This window comes from Propithecus coquereli, unplaced genomic scaffold (assembly GCF_000956105.1).
Source record: "Propithecus coquereli isolate 6110/MARCELLA unplaced genomic scaffold, Pcoq_1.0 Scaffold440, whole genome shotgun sequence".
Taxonomy (NCBI): domain Eukaryota; kingdom Metazoa; phylum Chordata; class Mammalia; order Primates; family Indriidae; genus Propithecus; species Propithecus coquereli.
The window spans coordinates 1,319,192-1,341,218 of record NW_012150175.1 but is presented as its reverse complement, the minus strand read 5'-3'; the positions used below and the strand labels follow the sequence as shown (position 1 = coordinate 1,341,218).

The 22,027-nt window shown below is 46.5% G+C and overlaps 1 protein-coding gene across 3 annotated transcripts in view; it reads right to left on the bottom strand.

The window, feature by feature from the left end:
* Positions 1 to 464: 464 nt before the first annotated feature.
* PIK3AP1 (phosphoinositide-3-kinase adaptor protein 1) overlaps positions 465 to 22,027 on the bottom strand; it is a 108,240-nt gene continuing 86,677 nt past the window's right edge. For 2 of the 3 annotated variants that reach the window (XM_012654516.1, XM_012654517.1), the window contains 5 exons: positions 20,760 to 20,832; positions 14,199 to 14,354; positions 10,320 to 10,390; positions 9,054 to 9,172; positions 2,325 to 2,755 (listed from right to left, as the gene is read on the bottom strand). In XM_012654516.1, the coding sequence (XP_012509970.1) occupies positions 2,698 to 2,755; positions 9,054 to 9,172; positions 10,320 to 10,390; positions 14,199 to 14,354; positions 20,760 to 20,832 (477 nt within the window). In that variant the 3' untranslated portion in view covers positions 2,325 to 2,697. Of the gene's footprint in view, positions 2,756 to 9,053; positions 9,173 to 10,319; positions 10,391 to 14,198; positions 14,355 to 20,759; positions 20,833 to 22,027 lie in introns of all 3 variants that reach the window. The other variant, XM_012654515.1, reaches the window with a different exon arrangement.

Sequence of the window (22,027 nt, the reverse complement as noted above, 5' to 3'; positions counted from 1 at the left end):
TTCTATGGAGCCAGCTTGTAAAATCTTGGGCAAGGATGGTGGCAGTAGAGCTGTCTCCCAAGGCACCATGTAGGAAATCTTTTAATAGTTTCTTTGGACACTAGCTTATAGTTTAGTTTCTGATCCTCACTGTATTGAAAATCCAAAGTTTTGTTACATAATGTCTTCCTGAAGGTGTGTACAAATGTGTTCAGTACGTGGAAACTGAATAAATTTATGTTATAAATGAGTGGTTCTGTTTCAAGAGAATGAAAAATTTCACCTCACCATTAGAGACATTTGTTGACAACACAGCTCCAGCGTTTCGCCAGTTCTTTCATTTTCTTCTTTCACATATAACCAACCATCTTGGATATTCAATGAACAACCAATGAGGGCTAAAGACCTGCCACTTCGAACTTGGCACTCGCGATCCGTTCCACCCATGTCTCAAGGATGTCACATTCATGAGACCCAGGCTTCTCATCAATACTTTCAATTTTATGTTTTCTACTTATTTTCATATAAGAATACAATGCAATGAAATAGTACAATATTGCACAAACAGTGATGTACATACAAAAGACGCTAACACCATTAGCTGGTAATAGGTTTTGCCATGTCATTGATCTAAATAATTGTTCATCAGAGAATGTATGAAATTCTAAATTTGGCATCAAAAGGAGGCTAAGAGGTATTGACTGTTTAAAAGAATTGTTGCTTTTATCAAAATCAAGTTTACTTAAGATGAAGACTATCTATAAATAACAGGAAGGACAATCACACCACATTGTAATTTGTTGTTCTCCTTATCTCACATTCCCCTATTTCTCCCAAATAGGGGACAAGGACAGTAAAGCGACCCTTGAAGAAACACTTGCAGCATGGTTCCTATATGCTAGGCCCTGTACAAGGTAATCTATACAAACATTCTCACAATAGACATGCCCAATAGTGTATGTTGTGTCAAAAAATAAATGAACAAAAAAATCCCCCCAAGATTCCAGAAATTGTTAACTTCAATAAGCGTTGTTGTTTGCTGGACTGAGGATTGAGATTGAGAAAGAACCTTTAATTATTATAAAAGGCCCTATAAAACTAAACTTAAATGGATCATTAGTAATGTGGCTTTTATATATCTGTGTGGGATAGAGGAGGATTCTACAGGAAACAAGATTTCTGATAGTTTTTAAAGAAATAGTTCTGATACTTATTTTACTGTAGGTTTAGGCATCAATAAGGATCCATGCTTTGAAGGTAGATTTATGTGCCAGGAACTCAAAATTCATGACATATTTAAGGCTTTACATCCTCTACACAAATGGATTTACCAAGCCTGGTGGTAATAATAAGTATATAGGAAAGAGATAACTACAGTCCTGTCTCAGTATCTGTGGGGGATTGGTTCCAGGACCCCCCAGTACCAAAATCCCCAGATGCTCAAGTTCCTTACATAAAATGGCATAGTATTTGCATATAACCTATACACATTCTCCTGTATACTTTAAATTATCTCTAGATTCCTTATAATACATAATACAATGCCTACATATCACTTCATTTGCTTGGACTCAACATAGTACGTGGCACACAGCAAATTCAAGTTTTGCTTTTTGAAACTTTGTGGAATTTTTTTTTCCAAATATTTTCAATCCAAGGTCGGTTGAATCCACAGATAAAGAACCCATGATACGGAGGATGGACTGCATTTCGACTTTAAGTTCTTTCTTTCTCTTCAAATCCCTCAGCAAATAAAAAGTCAAGGACACTCTCCTCTCTCTTTGTGACCAGAACTAAGACCTGTAAGGCATATGGGGTCCCCGGCATCCAAGCTTCTGGGTCCCAACCATTTTTAGATGTTCTCTGGCAACATAATTATTTTGAAACCATACTGAAGTATAAATGCCTAAATTGAAAAAAAAAAATACTTGGTAGTCTCATGCCTAGGAGAGAGGGAAGAAGGAAACTTCTGGAAAACTAATAATCACTGATGAATTTCTACATTTGGGTGTTTCTTGAGGGAGAGAAGGATTGGCTATTTGGAGATGGAAAGTATAGAGACCTAGAATCAGCAGGCCCAGGTGGAGACCCCCGTCTTCATCTAATCAACTGAGTACTCTTGGTCCCAGACTTCTGCACAAGATTTGCCTTCTATACAAGAGTTAGTATTAATCCCTCTCTAAAGTCTTTTTCAGTTTGTTGTCACCAGCCCTAGCACTTAAACACCCTCCTGAATATACAGAAAAGTGGAAGAATTATTTAAAATTAGGTCACTTATCTTCTTACCTGAATACTATGAAAATATTTTTAGAAAATACTTCTAAAAATTAGGTTGGACTAGCAAATACATAAGAACTAATATAAGTTCATTCCAGTAAAATCACTTGTAAAGTACATTTATGATCAATATTTTAAGGCTTCTGATTTGGCACATTAGAGGTAAATATTCTGATTAAGGCTACATCCATTTGGCAAACAAGTATATGGACCAATACACTTGGTGGTGGTGAAATAAAGCCCTTCGTTTTTCACTTCTCTATGCCTTAATAAAGTCTTCTTCAAGGAAAGCCCAAACCAGCAGGGCCACAACAGTATCGGTAATGAGAATGGAACTGAAGGTCAGCAGTCATGCCATCAAACTCAACATGAAGATCTCCTTAACAGGCTGAAAATTGCAAGTCTTAAAGTCCTGCAGGAGGCAGGTTTGGGGAGGTGGAATCAGCGACCTCTGGGTGGGACAGGTGGAGGAGGATGGAAGGTCTCTCTGGTTGGAGGCCTGAAACAAAAGATAAAGCAACCTTATTTAAAAACTAATTTGATTAAATAGTTCTTAGACATCCACAATTTGTTGCAAACTTGGAATACCATGCAAAGGACACCTTTCTCTAATAATGAGACAGGACACACATACGAAGGCCTCAGTGACACATCTGCTAGCTGTGGCTCACAATCCTGGTTGTGTATTATACTCACTAGTGGAGCTTTAAAAATATCCATTCCCAGGCTCCATCCCAGACCCATTCCACTATAATCTCTAGAGGATAGGCCTCAAGCATCAAAACTTTTTAGCAGTGTCCCTTCCCCAACCAGCTGTATTATCTATGCCTCTTATTCCCTGGTGCTTTGCTGTCTTGGAGCCTGGCTGATCCTGCAGGGACTACCTCTTCTAGGGTAAGCTAGCTCCCAGAGATAGCAAACAAGCTGCCTGCCCGGGAGCACCAAGCAGGCCTTTCATATGCAAATCAACCAATCCAGACCCAAGCCTCAACCACCTCTTTTATGAGGCTCTCACACTCAGGGCCCCTATCCACCTGCTCTTATCACCCCAGGGCCAGATATCAGACAACTAGGGACAGTCCCTATGCCTCAGAGCCCACCAAAATTATTCCAACTAGCCAATGCTGAATCTGCTTACCCTGCCTCACCTGATTCTTCTATCGAAACCACAAGGAAAGCTCTTGTCTACGTTTCCCCTCCCCCTGCCTCCTCACTAGCCCTGATGTGTCTTCATGCGCTCCCTTCCCCCGTGGCATGGGGTGCCCCCTCCTCTTGGGATCTATGAGTACAATAAACTATGTTTTCAATGGCAGTTGTCTCTGATCTGTTGACCTCACCATACATAAATAATCATAAAACCCAGATTTTAAAACACCAGTGATTCTAACAGGCAACCACGCAGGAGACGCACTGTAGTAGGGAGGTGTGTTGAGAGAGGAATTGAGAATTCCAAAGTCTGCTTCTCACGACTCCATCCCCATAGGATCACTAAGTGTCATCCCAACTCTGTGTTTGCTTTCCTAGAAGCTTCCCTCCATGTTATTCTGGGTGGTTTCTGAATAGTTCCAAATGACACTCCAGGCAGATACACCAGGGTGACTCTCTTTACAGACAGGTTCAACGATTACAGATGGCACTTCCACGTGTGTGCTGTAAAAACAATATTTAATTCTCTTGGAAGCAGATCAATAAGCCAAGAAAGAGAGCTTTGTCAGGAGCTGCCATTGAACTGTGCTACCCTAGAGCTGCATATTTGAGGATTGAATGAATCAATGAGTAAATATTTACTAAGTGTCTCTTGAACACAAATTTTGCGTAGGGCAAAGAAATGACAACAGAGTTGGGAAAAGAGGGACTGTCTCAGGGACAAGAGAGGAAGGCAGAGTAGAAAAGGATAAGCACAGACACCCTCAGGAGGTCCTGCTCTGGTCCTGGGAGTAGATGGTTTCGTGTGGTTGTCACTGAGTGACTGAACCTCATCCAGTGAGGGCAAATGAAAGGTCCCCTTCCAGCTCCCCAGCCTGCCCTGTGAACTGTGGGGTTATAGGAGGAAGCGAAAGGACAGTCATGAGCTGCCACTAATTACGTGAGCAAACTTAGCCTGCCTGCTGCCTTCTTCCTCTCAGCCAACATTTGAGTGCTGTACACCTGCTCCTGGGTGCATGACATAACAGCGAGTACAACGGGTGTGGATCCGGCCCTCAAGATGATGCAAACATGTGCATGAGACAGACAACAGGCAAAACCATGCTGAGTGCTTTGACAGGGGAAGTTCAGAACCTAAGGGGACACATGGCAGAGACATTCGTGCACACATCTGTGTGTGCAAGTTCGGTTTCTCTGAAACTCTTTTCTCATCTGCCAAACAGGTAACGATACCTATGCTGGAGGACTGTGTGAGACTTGGAGATGACAACTGGAAAGCAGGTAGCACAGTTTCTGGCTTGTGGTAGGCACTCACCAGTAAAGCTCATAATTTTATTATGATGATAGAAGATCCCTTCGGAGATCCTTTCCCCGTGTGTGCTCCATGAGCCTCAGATTTTACCCTCCATGATTCCCTCCCCTTCCTGCTGCTCCCCACTGCTGGTGGCGTGGGCCTACAAGCCCACCCTCTCTAGGTCTCACTCTGATGAACAACTCCAGCTAAAGACTGGCAGCCCCCTCTCAGGGAAATGGATTTGTGACGACAGACCTGTCAGAACCGGGGAGGTAACGAGTATTAAATCAGAATCAGGGGTGGTCTGTGGAGACACAGCCTCTCCAGGACACTGGGAAGCTGGAACTGGTGACACAACTGTCCAGAGACACCTGGGCACCAGTTGCTCTCTCCTCCCTGTTCAGGGCGAGGGCTCACTGATGATGAGTTTTGTTCAAAAGCCCAGAAATCCTGATGTTGGTTAACATTCTTTTATGGCAGGACAGTTATTTAATTGGTATGTTTTTGTGTAATCACACACATGTTTAAAATATTTTTAACTTCCCTATTAGTTGGTAACTAGCCTCTGTCTGCTCACTCCCTGACCACTCCAGTCCCTTTTAGGACTCCACAGACCTCTTTACTAGTCAGCAATTAAAGGATTAACTCCTGGTACTGCAGGAGGCCTCCAGGCATGCTCTGATTAGGTAGTATCCAGGTGATTCCCTAAAGAGGGTGGCATAGATTGTTAGTGATTGGCAAATCACTCATAAATAGCAGAATAAGTTAAAAAAAAGGGAGGGGGAGAGCAATGGTTCAGCAAGAATTTGGTTTTTGTTTTTGTTGACTGTTGGACTTTATCTATGCAGAACATGACACTGTTAGCTGCCCACCCTATAGAGACTAAGGAGCAAGGGAAATGCCATGCAAGGATGTAATGCATCTGCTTCATTTCTTATCAACATCTGTCTCCCTTTACTTTTTTTCTTCAACTAAATATATGGGGAACTTACAGCAGGTGAGCGCAGGAAGTCTCTTTCACTAATCTGTAAGCCTCCTGCATGGTGGGAGATGATTTGATGGCTAATTTCTTAAGAGCTTAGGATGTCCAATCCAAGCAGTACAATCCATTCACTTACTTAGACAATGAATATTTATTAAGTTTCTAGTATGTGCCAGTTACTTTGTCAGGCACTGGGTTAGTAGCAAAAAATTTAAAAATCAAAAATAGTTTCTCCTCTCACGAGATTCACCATTCACTTAAGGACACGGATATGTACACAAGGGTTGCAACATGGAATGTACTAGAATGCAGGTATTTGAGAACCAAAGGAAGAAGATTCACTCAGCATGGGAACATCAAGGAAGGCTTCACAGAGGAGGTGATGTTTGGACTGAGTCCTAAAGGATGTATAGGAATTTCCTAAGCAGAGGTTAGAAGGGAGTAGGAAGATAGCATTCCAGGCAAAGGAACAGACTGGACAAAGAAAGAGTACTGAGTACTGAGTGGCACAGCTTGCTGGGATTTCTTAATGGGTGGAGCACAGGTGAATAAAGGAGAGGGGTGGGCCTTGATGCTGGGCAGAGCCAAAGAACACTGAAGTATACAGGATTAAATTTGAAAGCTTTTATGCCAGGTGATGGCATCGTCAGCTGTTTCTGATCCAGAAAGTGCACTCTGGCTGTAGTGTGGAGGAGTGAGTGTCTGGAGGCAGGAAGGGAAGTGTGGCCCTTCGAGGATGAACTCAGGCACTTGCAGACAGAAGGGAGGGTGGATCTGACAGCTGAAGGACAGCAGAAAGGACAGAGCCCAGAGACAAACTGGACCTGGATGTGGGAGCTGAGAGGGAGGCAGGATGAGGATAACTTCCAGGTGTAAGGCCTGGAGAAGGGAGAGAATGGTGCCACTCTTTCAGCCTGGGAACGTGCCAGAAGAGGGCAGTTTGGGGCAGAGAATGGTGAGTGGGCTGATGAGTTCAGTTTTGCACAGGCTGTGTCTGAGATATCTGGGGGGCACCTGGGTGAAAATCCCAGTGAACAGACAGAAAGAGAAGGCTGAGATGGAGATGGAGATTTGATGTCTTTGCTGGTGGCAAATCAAGCTCTGGGGATGGCACTCAGAGTGAGCAGAGGAGGGGACCAGAACTGGGATAACTGGGTTAGAGGGACAAGTGGGGTGGAGGCTGCACCCGCCAGTGGTCCTTGGGGCAGAGGTGGGCGGGTCAAGAGAACAGGAGCCGCTGATGCCCAGATCTGAGAGTGGAGACAGGGACATGAAGGTCAGCCTCCTCTCCTGTCTGTAAGCAGGCCGAGCAACTGAAGCCACTCAGGGGAGAGGGCCACATTATTCTCTGCTCAAAGATCTCATTTTATTATGAAAATTGCATACATGCAAAACAATTTCGTGCTTGCAAATCTTTCTTCACACCAAAAATGCACACAGACCCCAAGTTCTACCAATTACAGACTTCTTTGCAAACATCGTTTCCTTGGCAAAAAGTGTTCTTCTCCTTTTCTCTCCCCGTCTCTATCACAACATACATGCTCATGGACTCCCCCAAATAATTCAGCTGCCATCTCCATTTACACATTTACAGGCATCTCAGTTTCTGTCCTTGAATTTCTGGAGCCTGTTTCCCTAGTGGTACTACTCTTTTTCTCTCTTCCATTAACAAAACCCACAGAATCTTTATAACTAAAGTTTCAAACTTGACAACTCCTTTTATCTTGGCACAATTAGACTACTTCCAAAGCCCCTTGACTATTAGAAATAAAAGGTCTTGGATCTCGGAGCTCCTCCCCTGACACCCAGACTTTCTTGGACAGGTATAGCATAACGCCTAGGAGATGGGGTCCGGGAGACAGGTGTAGCCAGGTTTGCCACACAGAGCCAGTCTCCTCCCAATCTCAAGCCCCAGTTTCTATATCTGCAAAATGGAACAATAACAAATATCTACTCCTCAGGGTTGTGGAGAGAATTAAACAAGATAATACATTTAGTATGTTTAACATAATACCTGGCACATAATAAGCTCTCAACAAATAATAGTATTTATTTACCATAACCGCTCTTGGGAAGCCTCTCTTTCCAAAATATATAACAATTTTCAAGCAATAGAACATAATGCAGACTCAGGGGTTTGGACTCTATTATTGCTAAGGTTCCTTCCAGGACTAATTTTCTAACACATGCTCTCTAGTCGACACTGGGTCTACACATGCCTGGTGAGTGTGGTGCAGCTTTGGGCCAGAGCACGTTTGAGTAGCAAGTGCCGGTGCGTGAATGTCGCGGGGAGCACACGGAAAAGTGGTAAGTAACAAAGGGAGAAATGGAAAGATCCTTAGCACAGAGTCAGCAGTCAGTCTCTCTTTCCAGAAAACCAGAAAAAAGGCCTCCTTGTTGCACTTTCTCAAATATTAATAATTCCACTGATGAGCTTCATCTAAGTTAAAAGTTTCAAAATGCAAAAAGAAAGAAAGAAAGAAAAGCGGTTGGGAAAAAGTTACTCCTTTCTTATCCCCCTCCCCAACAACACGCACACATTTTATTTCAAACATCAAAGAATTAGACTCCTAAGACAAGCCTAGGCTTTTATTCCCAAGGGCTCCTTTCTCCATTAGCAGACACATAAGCTGGCTTTGACCACTTTTTCTGTTACTCCACAAACCATAAGAAAATTCCCACCAGAGTCCCAAGTACCATATGAACAAAGACGTACATCAGAGCCCAGTAAATTAGTCAAACTCTCTAGTCTAATGCTCATCTCTAGCTCTCCAGATGTTTACTCCTCTCCTGCATGAAAAACCACTCATATTGATGAGCTCTTACTATAGGCCAAGAACTCAATCCTTCGGACTCTGTGGGGGAGTTCTATTATTATTATTCCCATTTTATAGACAAGGAGACTGAGGTACATGGAAGTTCAATAATTCATGCAAGAGCCGAAGTGGCTGCTGGAGACGTGATCGGGGGCAGGTGCACCTCAGAGTCAGGCTCACCACCTCCGTGGGACGCTCCCTCCCACCTGCATTTTCAATCCGATTCCTTCTTATCTCCTGTTCCCCAAAAGCCACTGAGCCCACAGTACAGGCAAGAGAGTTAGTTATTAGGGAGCTGAATTCTAGACCAACAGACAAAAATTATTTAAAAAGGTGACATTTTTCAATGTATTTCACTTACGAAATATTGCATTTGCTATTTAAAGGATTGGTAACTGAATAAAGCATCACTTAAATGAATGAAGGGTTCACATTGAAATGTGTCAAAAGCAGGCATTTCAGTTAGCTCTGTACTCATTCTTAAGTCATCTTAGATGTCCTACTCTCCCCTGGAATTCAGAAAGTGAGGGAAAAAACGTCCTCTCAGCTTCAATGTTACCTCTGTGAGGCAGCTCGCGGAGGCACCCTGGGGGGCCTCTCCAGGGGCGCTGGGGGTGTTCCGTCCACTTGTAGGGGGCCTGGACTACGACTTCTGGTAACCTCAGGGACTTCATTATCCTACAGCAAACAAGAAGAGAAAGAAAGGTGAATATTAGATTAAGCGACCAGCAAGGCTGGACACCCATATCCCAAAAGCCCCTCAGCCCTCCTTAGGCCCTGGGTGAAGGTTGTTCACAACTGATAATCAGCCCAGCCTGGCAGCTTTCCAGGTCCTTCTGGCATCACGGAGGGAGACGATCAGTCCCAGATGATCAGTAACCGCCTGAACTCAAATTCCTTGCTACTCAAACTGGGCTCAGTGGCCCATCAACATCAGCCTCCCCTGGGAGCTTGTTAGAACTGCCCCCTAGTCAACCCAGAACACTTTCCAAAGTCTCCAGGGTTGGTGGTGACTTCTGTGGCCCTCTCCTGCTTGTCCACTGGTCACCAGATCAGGGTAGACATGCTGACCCAAATTGGGCCACCTCGGAATAGGGTCTCAAACCTAAAGCAGCTACTTACTCTCTGCTCAGAGGCCTCGTGGCTCCCAGGGGGCTGTGCCACTAGCGCATGGACAAGCAGGAAAAGGCAGTGTGCAGGGAGAGAGGAAAGTAGGTATGCACAGCGAAGCAGAGACCAAGGAGCTTTTGGCCCTGGGATGCCCAGGACAGGGACCTGCGCTCTCTCTGGCATGCTGCTCCTTGATGCTCTGCTGCTCCTAATCCTGGCCCCAGCGCGATCCCTGCCCCTGGACTCCCGGAGACCCACGGGCTCCCTCCCACAGACGCCCTATTGGCTTAACTGGTCCGAGTGGATTTCTGTCTGTCTGTCTGTCTATCTACCTATCTCCTTCCTTCCTCTTTCTATTTACTGAGGGGAAATTTAATAACATAAAATTAGCCATTTTAAAGTGAACCATTCTGTGGCACTAAGCACATTCACAACACTGTGCAACCACCACCTCTATCTAGTCTCAAAACATTTTCATCACCCAAAAAGGAAAGCCCGTCCCCACTGAACAGTTCCCATTCCCACTCCCTCCAGCCCTGGGCAGCCCCCAGTCTGCACGCTGTCTCCACGGGTCTGCCCATTCTGGACACTCTGTGCATGTGGAATCCCCCAGCACGTGGCCTTCTGTGTCCGGCTTCCTTCACCGGGTGTTCTCTCTTGCGATGAAACGACCCCCAGGACAAGAAAGATTGGTGCGGGGGATCCCGGCTCTCACCTCGTTGTCCCCCTCCATTCCGCTGCTCACACTGAGAAGGCTCCGCGTGCTGGACCGGTTACTTGCGCTGCCTAAAGGGTAGAAACAAACTCAGCCGGACTGTGGATTCTCTCAGGCTAAAATAAAATGCAGAACTCTAGCACTCACTTATTATTGCTAATCGAAACAATACATGAACTGTGAATATGAGATTCTTCAAAACATGGTCATCTTATAAACCATTTTATTGGAGTTCGGTTTTCATTTCAGCATAAAACAAAATGGTTCACAGTTTGATGACTGTTTTTGCTCTATAGCTACCATTTACTGGGGACTTACCACATGTAAAGTGCTTCAAAAACATGATTGCCATTTAACCCCTATGAAGATCCCGTTTGATATTAGTGCTCCAATTCGACGGACAAGGAAGCAGAGGTGCTCTGATTCTCAGTTGTACAGTGGTATTTCTAAAACCTGCAAACTAATTTTATCGCTGCAATTTTTTACTTATTTAGGAATCACAGCAAACATGTGCATGTATCACACAAGCAGACACACCTTCTAATAAGGGGCAAGGCACTTTGACCTGAACGACACAATGAACCACATAACTTTTTGAAAGTTATCTGTTAGCAGGAAGTAAAAAGCTGGCACAGGCACTGGCTCTGTGACTCTGGAAATTCCTGACCATAAGCTCCCATTGTCCCTTCCCTTGGCATTCTTAAATCTTTAGCCCCAACCTTTGGCTCTGAACCTTGGCTCCCTGGTTCAATGGCCCTGCCCTCCCCCTCTCTAGGCTGATGATCTGTGTGCCCATGTCCCCTCTAGGCTGCACAGCTGGGAGGGGTTCTGGCCCCAGCTTTCAGCATCTTCACTCTGGCCAGGAGGAAGGAGAGCACTGCCCACCCCTTGCCAGGCTTCTATCCTCAGGGAAGAAGGAACAGACAAGCATCTAACTCGTGCTATTCCTGTACTTTTTCTCCTCCATTAGAAGCCCCCTAAAGACAGACCCTGGGTCTTTTTCATCTTTGTGACTCCAGTACACAGTCTAGCTCGGTATACACAGAGCTGTCCTCTATATTTGGTAGACGAATGAGTGAGGAAAGAAATGACCATCTATAAGTATAATATGACCTTTAAGAAACTTGGGACAGACAACATAAGAGAAGGTCAACAGTCTTTCTATAATGAAACTTTTCTTCTCTTAAACATAACACTAATATCTGGGGCTGAAATTTTTAGATATAACCAGATTTAATCTGCAACTGTTTTTCTGTGGCTCCCAAGGGACGACAGCTGCACCATAATAAAAGTAGTGCTGTTGTCAGGGTGTGACTCTGGAGGTTAAGGGGCGGTTGGTGGATCCGAGCTGGGCCATCCTCACTCTCCCTCCCTGCCCTGGGAACTATTTCTATGTGGAAGGCAGTACGTCCCCACAGATAAGAGCACAGAAAGATCTAGACATGAATCCCAGACCTCCTGCCTACTTGTCAAGCGACCCAGGGCAAGTCGCCTACCCTCTCCATCTCCATTTCCTTATCTAGAAATTCATAGCATTGTTGTACAGAATGAATTACACCATATGGTGGCATGCTTGGCACAGGGCCTGCAAACAGTAAGCATTTGACTAATGGAAGCAGCTATCATCATCATCATCATCAATTTCAAGATGGTGGACTAACCATTAGTGACCCCCCCGTGAACCCCACATCCCAGCATCCAAGACTGTGTATGGCCACTCCCTCCCTCATGCTGGCTTAGCCGTGTGTCCTGTTTTGGCCAATATGACATTAGCAAGTGTGATGCAAGCCGAAGTTTGATAAGCACTTGCACATTGGAGCTCGTCCTCCTGGACTGTTCCCTTTCTGGACCTTGTTGCCATAAGAAGTGCAGGCTGTGAATTAAAGGCCGCATGTAGAGAGGAGCTCTCGTCCTGGAGGAGGAGAGGCTGTCTTGGATGCTCCAGCCCAAGCCGAGCTTACAGCTGAATGCAGCTGCATAAGTGACCCCAGCTGATGCCACATGAAGGCACGATGAACCATCCCCACTGAGTCCTGCCAGAGTTGCAGGATCAGGCATGAATAAATGGCTAGGTTGCAAGTCATTAAGTTTTGGCATGGTTCGTTGAATGGCAATAGATAGTGAAAACTGTATAACAGGGACTGGGTGCAGACTATAGCCACAAGGTGGAGTGAAATCTACTGGTCTGTCATTCAGTAACATTTCTAACCAGATGAGCTAGCCAGCCCTGGGCAATAAACCACTGCACAAGGTAAAAAGTACAGTTATTCTTTCCATCCTGTCCTCATCCCCAGCCATCCCCAAATTAAACATATACATAAAATCTGTTCAATTACTCTGAACCTGAAATGGGTACTTTGCATTTGTTTTGTTAAATTTCCAGCTATGGCTCCCCTCCCCCCACCTGGAATACTCCATCCTTACCCTGAGAGGGTTCTACCACTTCTCCTCTCCTCCACCACGTGTCTGAGAGACAGCCATCTGCCCTTTGTTCCCTCTGCCACCTGTGATCCCTGAAAAAACCTCTCCCATTTCTGAACTTGTCGAAATTCTCAAATTGCCCCAGGGATGGGGTTTGGATACACATTATCTCCCCCATTATGTGAGGGAAAGTTTTCTCCTCTGTCCAGTACAGACTTCCCAGGTGGTCGTGTGACAGGTTGTGGCTCTGTTTCAACAGGTAATGGTGGCAGAAACGTTAACATGAAAGAGAGAAGAGCTGGATTCTACTCTCACCCTCGCCAGTCACTAGCTGTGTCACTTTGGGCAAAATTCTTTCCCTCTCTGGGTTGAAAATACCCCATCTATAAAGAAAAGAGGAAAACTAGTTTACAGGTTCTTGACCTAAGTCCATGGGCGGCAAAATTGTGTGTGTGTGTGCGCACGTGCAAATACACACACACACACACACACACACACACACACACACGAATCCAGACCACATATCAGATTCTCAAGGGAGTTTGTGATGCAGAAACGATAAAGAACCCCTGGGTTAGATGACCTTCCTGCTCCAACACACATTCTGGGGTTCTCTGCCTGACATTTAAGAAGACAAGAGTGCTGATATTCAGCTTCTCGCTTCCTCTTTTATAGCTTTCCTAGCGGTTTTGTTAGCTCTGAAATGTATGAAAGAAGAGAAACCCAATCTATTCGGCTTGCGAAGCCAGCGTCTCTGGAGTCAGCTAACACTGCCCTGGATATGGAAACCAAGCCCCCGGCTCCCGCCTGTACATCAGCCTGTATTGTCTGTTGCAATCAGACTCCTATTCAAGCTTTCAAGCCAAAAGAAAGACACTGCCTAATTAGATCCTCAACCTGCCCGTAAAGTTGAAACTCTCAAATTTGAGTCCATTCTTTTCTAATGTTTCTGACTTTGTGCCCTCTCCTCCCTCTTACCATAGTTGGGGAAGCAGCAAGAATAGCAGCTAAGAGTCTTAGCTCTGGATCCAGACTGCCTGAGTTCAAATCCCAGCTATACTGTATTAGTTTCTTAACCCAGGACAAGGCACTAAGCCTCTAGCTTCCTCCTTAGTAAGTAGAGGTGACAGTACCTATCTCAATAGTTTTCTTGAGAATTAAATTAGTTAATCTATGAAGAGGCTTAGCATATAGTAAATGCTTAATAAACGTTAACTCTTATTAATAGGGTTTGCTATTTAGAACAAGGATAGAGTGATATTTTTCATGCAATCTGGCTTTACAGGATAAAATGCAAATCTCACAGGCTGACCGTTCCTCATCTTTTATGCCTCTCAAACCAGGTCCCATTGGAGAGCTGTTGGGCTCCTAACAGTGTTCCCAAGGCCCAAGGGCGCCAGCTGGAGCCCAGGTGTGAAGCGCCCGCCGCCCCCCCTTCCTTCTCGGCCAGCTGCTCACTCGCTGTGCTGGAGGTGCTGTCTGTTTTCCAGTCACCCCTTCTTAGCTCCGTCCTGGGGGGGAAGACGCTTTTCCGGGGGCCACTCTCATAGACTCCAAATTCCACTTTTCCCGGCAGGTGCTGTGAGTGCCGAATTGGGACAGTGATCTCCAAATCTGGAAGGAAAGAGAGGTAAGACTGTCATCTGCTAAACTGCTCACCCACACCCTCTCGACCTGCCTCCCTTGCCTGAGCCTGGAGGGTGCTTGGAGGGGAGGGCAAGGGAGGGAAACCAAGGAAGCGGGGGAGATGTCCTTCAGCACTGAAAGGCCATGGAATCCTACGATCCTGTTTGGCCCAGAAGAGAGGGTTACAGGAACGTGAGAAAAGGGCAGAGAAGCACTTCTGCGTCGGAAAGTAGAAAGAACATGCGGTCAGAGAAAGACTCGGGGCCGCAGCTCTGCCACTTAGCGGTGGTGGAACTTGAGTACGTCAGTCGCCCTCTCTGAGTTGCTCCCTCGTGCCCATCACTGACTGCAGTAACAGGTGATCCTGGCGTGGTTCTCGGAGCTTCCATATTTTTAGCTAATTTAATCCTCGCAACACCCAAGAGATATATACTATTATCATCATTCCCAACAGCAACTGAGGCGCAGAGAAGTGAGGTAGCGTGCCGTGTCAGGCAGCTGGCAAATGGCAGAGCTGGCACTTGACCCCAGGCTCCTGAGTCCAGGCTCTTAACCAGCACTCATACGGCCTCTCCCTTCATAAATGACAGGTGGCAGGTGGGTGGCCCACACAGACAGCAATGACCCAGAGAGTTTATGAAAGGGGATCCTTCAGGCCTGTGGAAGATTCTGGGACTTGGAAGGCTGATCAGTGGTAAAGACAGGAGATTCCTTGCCCATCGACCTGACCTCCTCACTGGCTGAGGAGCAGAATAAAATGTCTGTGGGTGCCCAGCACCGACTTCCTCCTCAGGGAACGTAAAGGGGAGTGAGCTCCTGCCTCAGGCCTCCCTTTGCTGCCCGGACCTTCCCGAGCCCAGGGGCGGGGACTCTGGGAAGCTGTGGCCACGTAAGCTGAGGAGGAAGGTGGAAGCTTTGTGTGCTCTTATCTTGAGACGCCACCTCCTCCCCTGCCTCTATTCTTATAGGGGACAGGTGTGGCAGGAAGTTCAGAGGTGGCTCCACCTGCCAACGCCAGAAGTCCACTGTGAAGGGGAAATGGCTAAGCTAGAGCAGGATGGAGGAGCTGTGGCCAGGACAGGGTAGACCGAGTCCCTCAGTGAACATTCCGTGCAGAGAACTTTAAAGGGTGGACTGTTGGCTCGACGAGGCACAAGCTGTCCTCACTCTGGAGACTCTGGTTCCAGGTGCAGGGTAAGGTCCTCGTGCTCAATCAACTTGCCAGGTCTTTGTGTCAGGCAGGTCTCTTTCACATCTTGGCACTCTCTTGGTTACAACTGAGCAGTGGAAGCATCTCCACCACCCCCCAGCTTGGAGCTGTTTGGGCAGGTGTAGCTGGGGGCACTCTGACATAGGTGCGACGTACAGTATCTCAGAGCTCAAACAAATGTTATACTTTCTTTTCTCTCGGCTTTGATCTACCTTTTCAAAAATCATCTTTTTAAGGCAAGTTCCTGTCTGCTTAAGTAACTTCCAGGAGGCAACGTTATACCCTCAACCAGTTTTATAAGGAAGCAAAGCAAAATACACAGGAAAAAAATAGGGGGTCAAAAGATCAAAAAAATCAGGTAGAACCAGTCTGTTTACAAAATCCTGATATTCTTTGAATAAAGATACAATGCCAGGAATAATCGCTATTATTCTATTGCATGGTACTTTCCCAAAGCACATTTATATGCATGCTTATATCTCCTTTGAGCTCCACAACTTTTCCACTAAGTGGGTAAGTCAGGTGTATCCACAATGAGGAAACTGAGGCACAGAGTGATTAAAGGAATGGCCCTGGATTGTGAAGTGACTCAGCGACAAAGCCGGGATCAGAAACCAGGTTTGCTGGGACCCAGCCTGCTCCTCTCTGTCCTGCCCCACAGGACACATCCAGAACACAAATATTGATTATCTTCTCTGAGGGGCCATGGCTTTCAACAAGCCACAAGTCTCTGCAGCCCTTCTCTGTACCATCCCAGTACCAGCAAAACCACCCCTGGGGCTGAGGAAAAATGAGCAAGTTACTATGAACAGAGTTTCCGTTTTTAATGATACTTGGTGTTCTAACCCAAATTAAGGAAAAATATTTTTTTCTAAAGCAAATGAAGTTTCCAAATTAATAGAGTCAGTCCTTGTGTTTAGAGTGGGTCACATTCTTAGAAAAGGTCCTTTAAGCAGAAATGCCATTCATCAACCCTAATTTTCCTATGGACAATGTTAATTGTGTGTCAGTGGTTTTTTTTGTGAAGTAGAACTCTTTCCTCTAGAGAAAACAGAAATTCAATATGGAAGACAGATTTTTTAAAGGAGCTTCAATGGCCAAAGCAGAGTAAGTGGCCCTAAACCCTGTGGATCCTAATCCGTATCCTCCTAACCCCCTACCCTCACCTCCAGCCTCAGGTTCCTACCCCCACCCCACAAGCACACAGATAGCAGCCCTGAAGCCCCTCAAGGAACTTAGTGTGAAAACCCACAGAACATAAGTTAGTATGTACTAGATACATAATCAACTTTTCTGGAGTTAACTAATATGTCATATTTATTCAACCCTAAATGATGCCTTCTCTTTGGCAAATGCTCTGATGCCCTTGGGCCTCACTATGCAGTATGGGGTCCAACTTCCAATTGTCTGAGGCTTCCTCTGGTCCCCAAATTATGAGTGCCCCCATTGGCCTCAACCAGAGACTGGCGGGGGCTGGTGTATAAATGCCCCAGCTCTCCTGCCCCTCAGGGGCAGCTCTGAGTGAGTTTTCTCCACTGACTTCCTCCCTGACTCACTCCCCCACCCCCTACCGTATTCCCTGGGACCACCTCCAATATCAGCTATTTGTTGTCAAATATTTGTCTGGAAAGAAAAAGTTCTAGAAATGGAAGTGGTAATGACTGCACAATATCGTGAATTCCAATGAATTATACACTTAAAAATGGATCAAATGGTAAATTTTATGTTATATATATTTTATTACAATAAAAACCAAAAACAAGGATGCTCTTGGGGCTGATGGGTAGACATCGTCCCCATGTAGGTTGCTTGTGGTCCTCAGTCATTCTTGTTCAGTAGAAAATTATATATAGTTTAATCTTTCAACAGTTAGGACATTCATTAAAGTCCCTGACATAAAAAGTAAAAATATTTGATAACCCTCTTGCTCAAAAATTCCTTATCAGAGGGTCTGTTTCTTGGGGAGGGAAAACTAAGCCATGCTCCTTTGGAAAAATTTAGACATTGACCATACTAATTTAGACTATAGCTACTGATGGGTATAAATTACTTATTTAGAGCCTAATTAGCCTTGGGTGAACCTAGCATAATGTTTTAAAACTTGTGATTCCACAGCTTGACCCTGGATGGTGAGTCTCAGCCCAATGCACTTGCTACGGGTGGCCCTGAGAAGACACCAGGTGTTTTGTGGGCCTGTGTGTGATCATGAGAGCAGACGGTTTTTAGAGTGTTCCATGTGCCAGGTACTGTGTCAGGCACCAGTTATATCCTAACTCATTCAGTGCTTGCAGGAACCCTCGTGGGGTAGGCACTTTTATTTTTGCCATTTTGCACACAAGGACTGAGGCTTGGGGAGGTGAAGTATCTTGCCCACGGCTCCCAGCTAGTTGGGGTGAGCAGAGAGCAGGAATTTGACCCCAGCCCTGCTGGCCCCAGGGTGCACGCCTATGTTCCTCTACTTCTCTGTATGTGTGTCTGCCTTGCTTCAACACCTCCAGTGGCACCAGGTGGAACCTGAGTGGCTGGTCAGGATGTCATGATACCCAGAAGGCTCAGTTCTCGAGCCCAGGCTGCTGAGCACATGTGACTCCAACATTGCAACTCTCGGGCCTTCAAACACTGGATGCATCGCCAAATCACAGGTTTCTTGATGCTGCCTATATTTAAAAGCTTGACATGTTTTGTTTAATCAAGGCTTCTATCTTTGGGTGCTTACGTTCTAGTTTTAAAAAGCACCTCAGCCCTTTTACCACCTGGAGCCCTATTATCGGACCCTGAGATGACTGTGCAGATCTTGAAACAGAATTTCTGCCTTCTCTCCTTTCTCCTCCTCTCAACCAGGAAGGCAGACAAGTGTGAATTTGGATATAGTGGCAGCATCAATTTAAAATCTGGATACCCAAGCAGAAGTCTTAGGATGACCTCTCCAACCTTCTGCCATAATTATAACCTCTTCACCCCTCTTCTCCCAAACAGTCAAAAGCATTAACATTCTCTAGGCTACTACTATCTGCAAAACACTGCGCTAGGCATTGTGGGACAGACCGTAGCAGAGAAAACCAGGCCTAAGTGAATAAAAAGACAACTGACTGATTAGCTACCAATGGTGAAGACAGTGTCTCATAGGTCTCTCTGTTTACCAGGGTGCCTGGTGCTCACTAAGCGTGGAATGAATGAATCGCGTCACCAAACATCTTACTGAAACCAACCATTCCAACAAAGACTTCTTGAGTGCCATCAGCGCACTCCATGGCACCCTGGGGACTCAGCAGAGCACACAACAGACAAGATCTTGCCTGCACGGAGCTTGTAGTAGGAGGGAGACGGGGTGTTGGGCAGTAGCCATGAGAACAGAAACATAAGAGAATTCCAGGGTGCCTCCGGTCAGTGGCACCCTGGAGGGGTGGGAGGCAAGGGGGAAGGAGGGGAGGGGAGGGAACCTACCGAATGGATACAATGAACACTATTTGGGTGATCAGCACACTTATAGCTGTGACTCAAGCATTATAAAAGGGGGAAGGAGGGGAGGGGAGGGGAGGGAGGGGAAGCAAGGGGGCAGGAAGTGAGTCGTGCAGGGCCACACTGGAGAGAATGGCAGAGGAGGCCCCGCAGATGAGGAGATGATATGGCGAACTCTGAAGGGTGAAAAAGACCCAGAAGTGAAGATGAGAGGAAAGGCCCGGCAGGAGAAATGCTCTTGGCTTGTGAGAGAACAAAAAGTAGTCCACTGCGACTGGAGCACAGGGGTGGCATGGGGCGAGAACAGAGGATGAGTGCTGGGGTCAGATCACATGGGGCCGCATAGGCCATGGGGGAGAGGTCTGATTTTACCCCGAGTGGGACAGGAGCCCCTGTGGGACTGTGAGCAAGGGAGTGGAGTCATCTGGTTTCCTGATTTTTAAAACTGTAGCTTGGCTGCACTTTGGAGGATTAACTGTAGAGGGACAAGAGTGGACCTGGTGAGCCAGCTCAAGAGGCTACTGCACTAGTCCAAGCAAGAGATGATGTGGCTTGGCTGCAGCTGTGGCACAGGAGGTGGCCAGAAATGATCAGATTTAGGATGTGTATTTGGAGACAGAACCTCTGGGAACTGCTGATGGTTTGAATGAAGGAATAAGGTCAGAGCAATCAGAGGCAGAAAAAGAGAAGTGCCAGATGAATGGAAGGGATACCAGGTTCTACAGATGCTGGAACGAGGAAGGAATACAATGGCCTGGAGTGGTCCAGGAAGACCTCACTGTGGAGGGGCTGCCAGGGCTGAGTCTTGCAGCCCAGCTGTTTGCACATAGGTGAGAAGGAAGAGGCATGAGCAAGAGGCCTGTGGGAGGAAGGTGTCCTGTTTGGAGACCAGGGTGTCACCAGCCTGACAAGGTTCATGGGAAGTGGGGCTGTTAATGGCAGCTAGAGACAGACTGTGGAAGTTGTGTACAAGCAGTGCTAAATTCCAACTTCGTTCTTTATGTAATAGGGCCCCATTCAAGATCTGAGTGCCTCTGAAAGCCTTTTCCTGCCAGCGACTCTTGATATGAGGCTGCCCGGGTAAATCACAGAGGCCTGCAGTGCCAGAGGCTCCCCGTGGGAAGTGCAGGGCCACTCAGTGGGAAGGTGCAGTGTGGGCAAACTATATGTCCTTGCTCAGGGCAGTGGGTCAAAGGGAGCAGAGGGCCTAGTCCGCAGCGTTCACCGTTGGAAATCACACCCTTCTATTGATGGTGGGAGCCCCGCAACCCCTGGGGCCTGCGCTTCTGAAGCAGTATATGATGTGGATGCCGATGACACCATTCCCCACTGGAATGAGACACAGACACAATGTGAACGGGGTTTTCACCTTTCTTTGCTCAAAAAACATGTCCTCCTAATTGCCAAGGGGAGAGTCAGGCGCCTGGGGAGAAAGCATCACCATCCTCTTTGAGTGGGAGGGTGGAGAGATGCAGAGCTGAATCCATCCATTCATACATTTGCTGGGCATGTCTCATGTACCAGGCACCAGATTGTTGACAGCAAAAATAAGACAGAACCGTTGTCTGAAAGGCCCTCACAGTCTAGTGGGGGACCCAGATCTGTAACAGGGTGGCAGGTGCTGGGCAAGTGGTCTGGCCACTCAGGCCACCGTGAAAAGGAGAGTCAAGGACAATATATGACAGCAATGTCTCCACAATGCAGTGCCCCAGGAAGTCACATACCTGTCTGTTTTCCTGATTTTTGCTTCTCTCTTTGTCTTCGGGTGATGCTATCTCTCAGCCGTTTAAGATTTTCCTGTAAAAAAAAAAAAACGAGTTTATTTTTTCAATATACACCAGAAGGATACCCTCTAGACATTAGAGTTTCTTTCTGATTTTAGCTGTTTGTAAGAGATATCACATTGCAAACAACATTTCAACATGCAAATGAGGCTCAGTGCATTTGCAGTTGGTCCCCCAAAAATCCAAGTACTCGTGGAATTTGTGCCTGAAGAAAAGACATCTCTTCTCCAATAATGTGTCCTTTCTCCCCTCTGGTTCCCAGCTCCATCTCAGCTTTATAACCCGCTGCCCTCCTCCATGTGTGCCCCTTAGCCAAGCCTGTCTCTTACCTGCTCACAAACATGCCACATACATTCCTGCCTCTGAGACTGTGTTGTCACATCATCCCCCTGACCTTGAGGGATGCTGATTCCTTGCCACAAGTCTGTTCCAGGCCTGGGTCAAGGCCCACCTTCCCCCTGAAGCCTCCCCAGACCGCTCCAGACCTCAGGGACTGTCCATGCCAACTATTTGGCACTCGGGCTACGCTTCCTTGCTGTGTGTGCGTGTGCACGTGTGTGTGTGCGTGTGCACGTGTGTGTATGCGCACACACGCATGTCTTGTCTCTTCGGAAATACTGTGAGTTCTCCAAGGGCAAGAGATCAGGTCTTGTACCTTTCTGTGATCCTGCCATCTGGCCCATTGTTGTCATTCGATAAATGTTAAATAGATATGTGAGGGTGGAAATTGTTGCTACTTTAGTCAATCAACAACAACCGCCTAGAGGTTAAGTGGCTGAATATTCTAGAAAAAATGCCCCATTCTAGAAAAAACACGTCCAGACAATCTGGCTGGAGCAGAAGGCTCACGTGAGGGAGTCACGGGACGCCAAACTGGACAGGGTGGTTGGTTTGCAACTGCAGGCTGAGGAGACGGAGCTTTGTCCAGGAAGCAGCAGGGAGCACTGAACACTGTGAGCTGGTCACAGCTTTACAGTTCTGGCTCACTGGAGGGGAAGCAGACAGAGGCAAGGAGACCCCCCTGGAGACTACGCAGTATGCCAGATGCAGGCGACAGAAGCCAACACCGGGCTGTGGCTGGGAAATGGAGGGACAGGGGCAGATGCAAGAGGAAGAACACCACTGAGCAAGACCAACCAAGACACAGAACTGCCTGCACATGAGGGAGCATGGGAGAAGGGCCAGAGTCTGACGTCTGATCTCAGTCT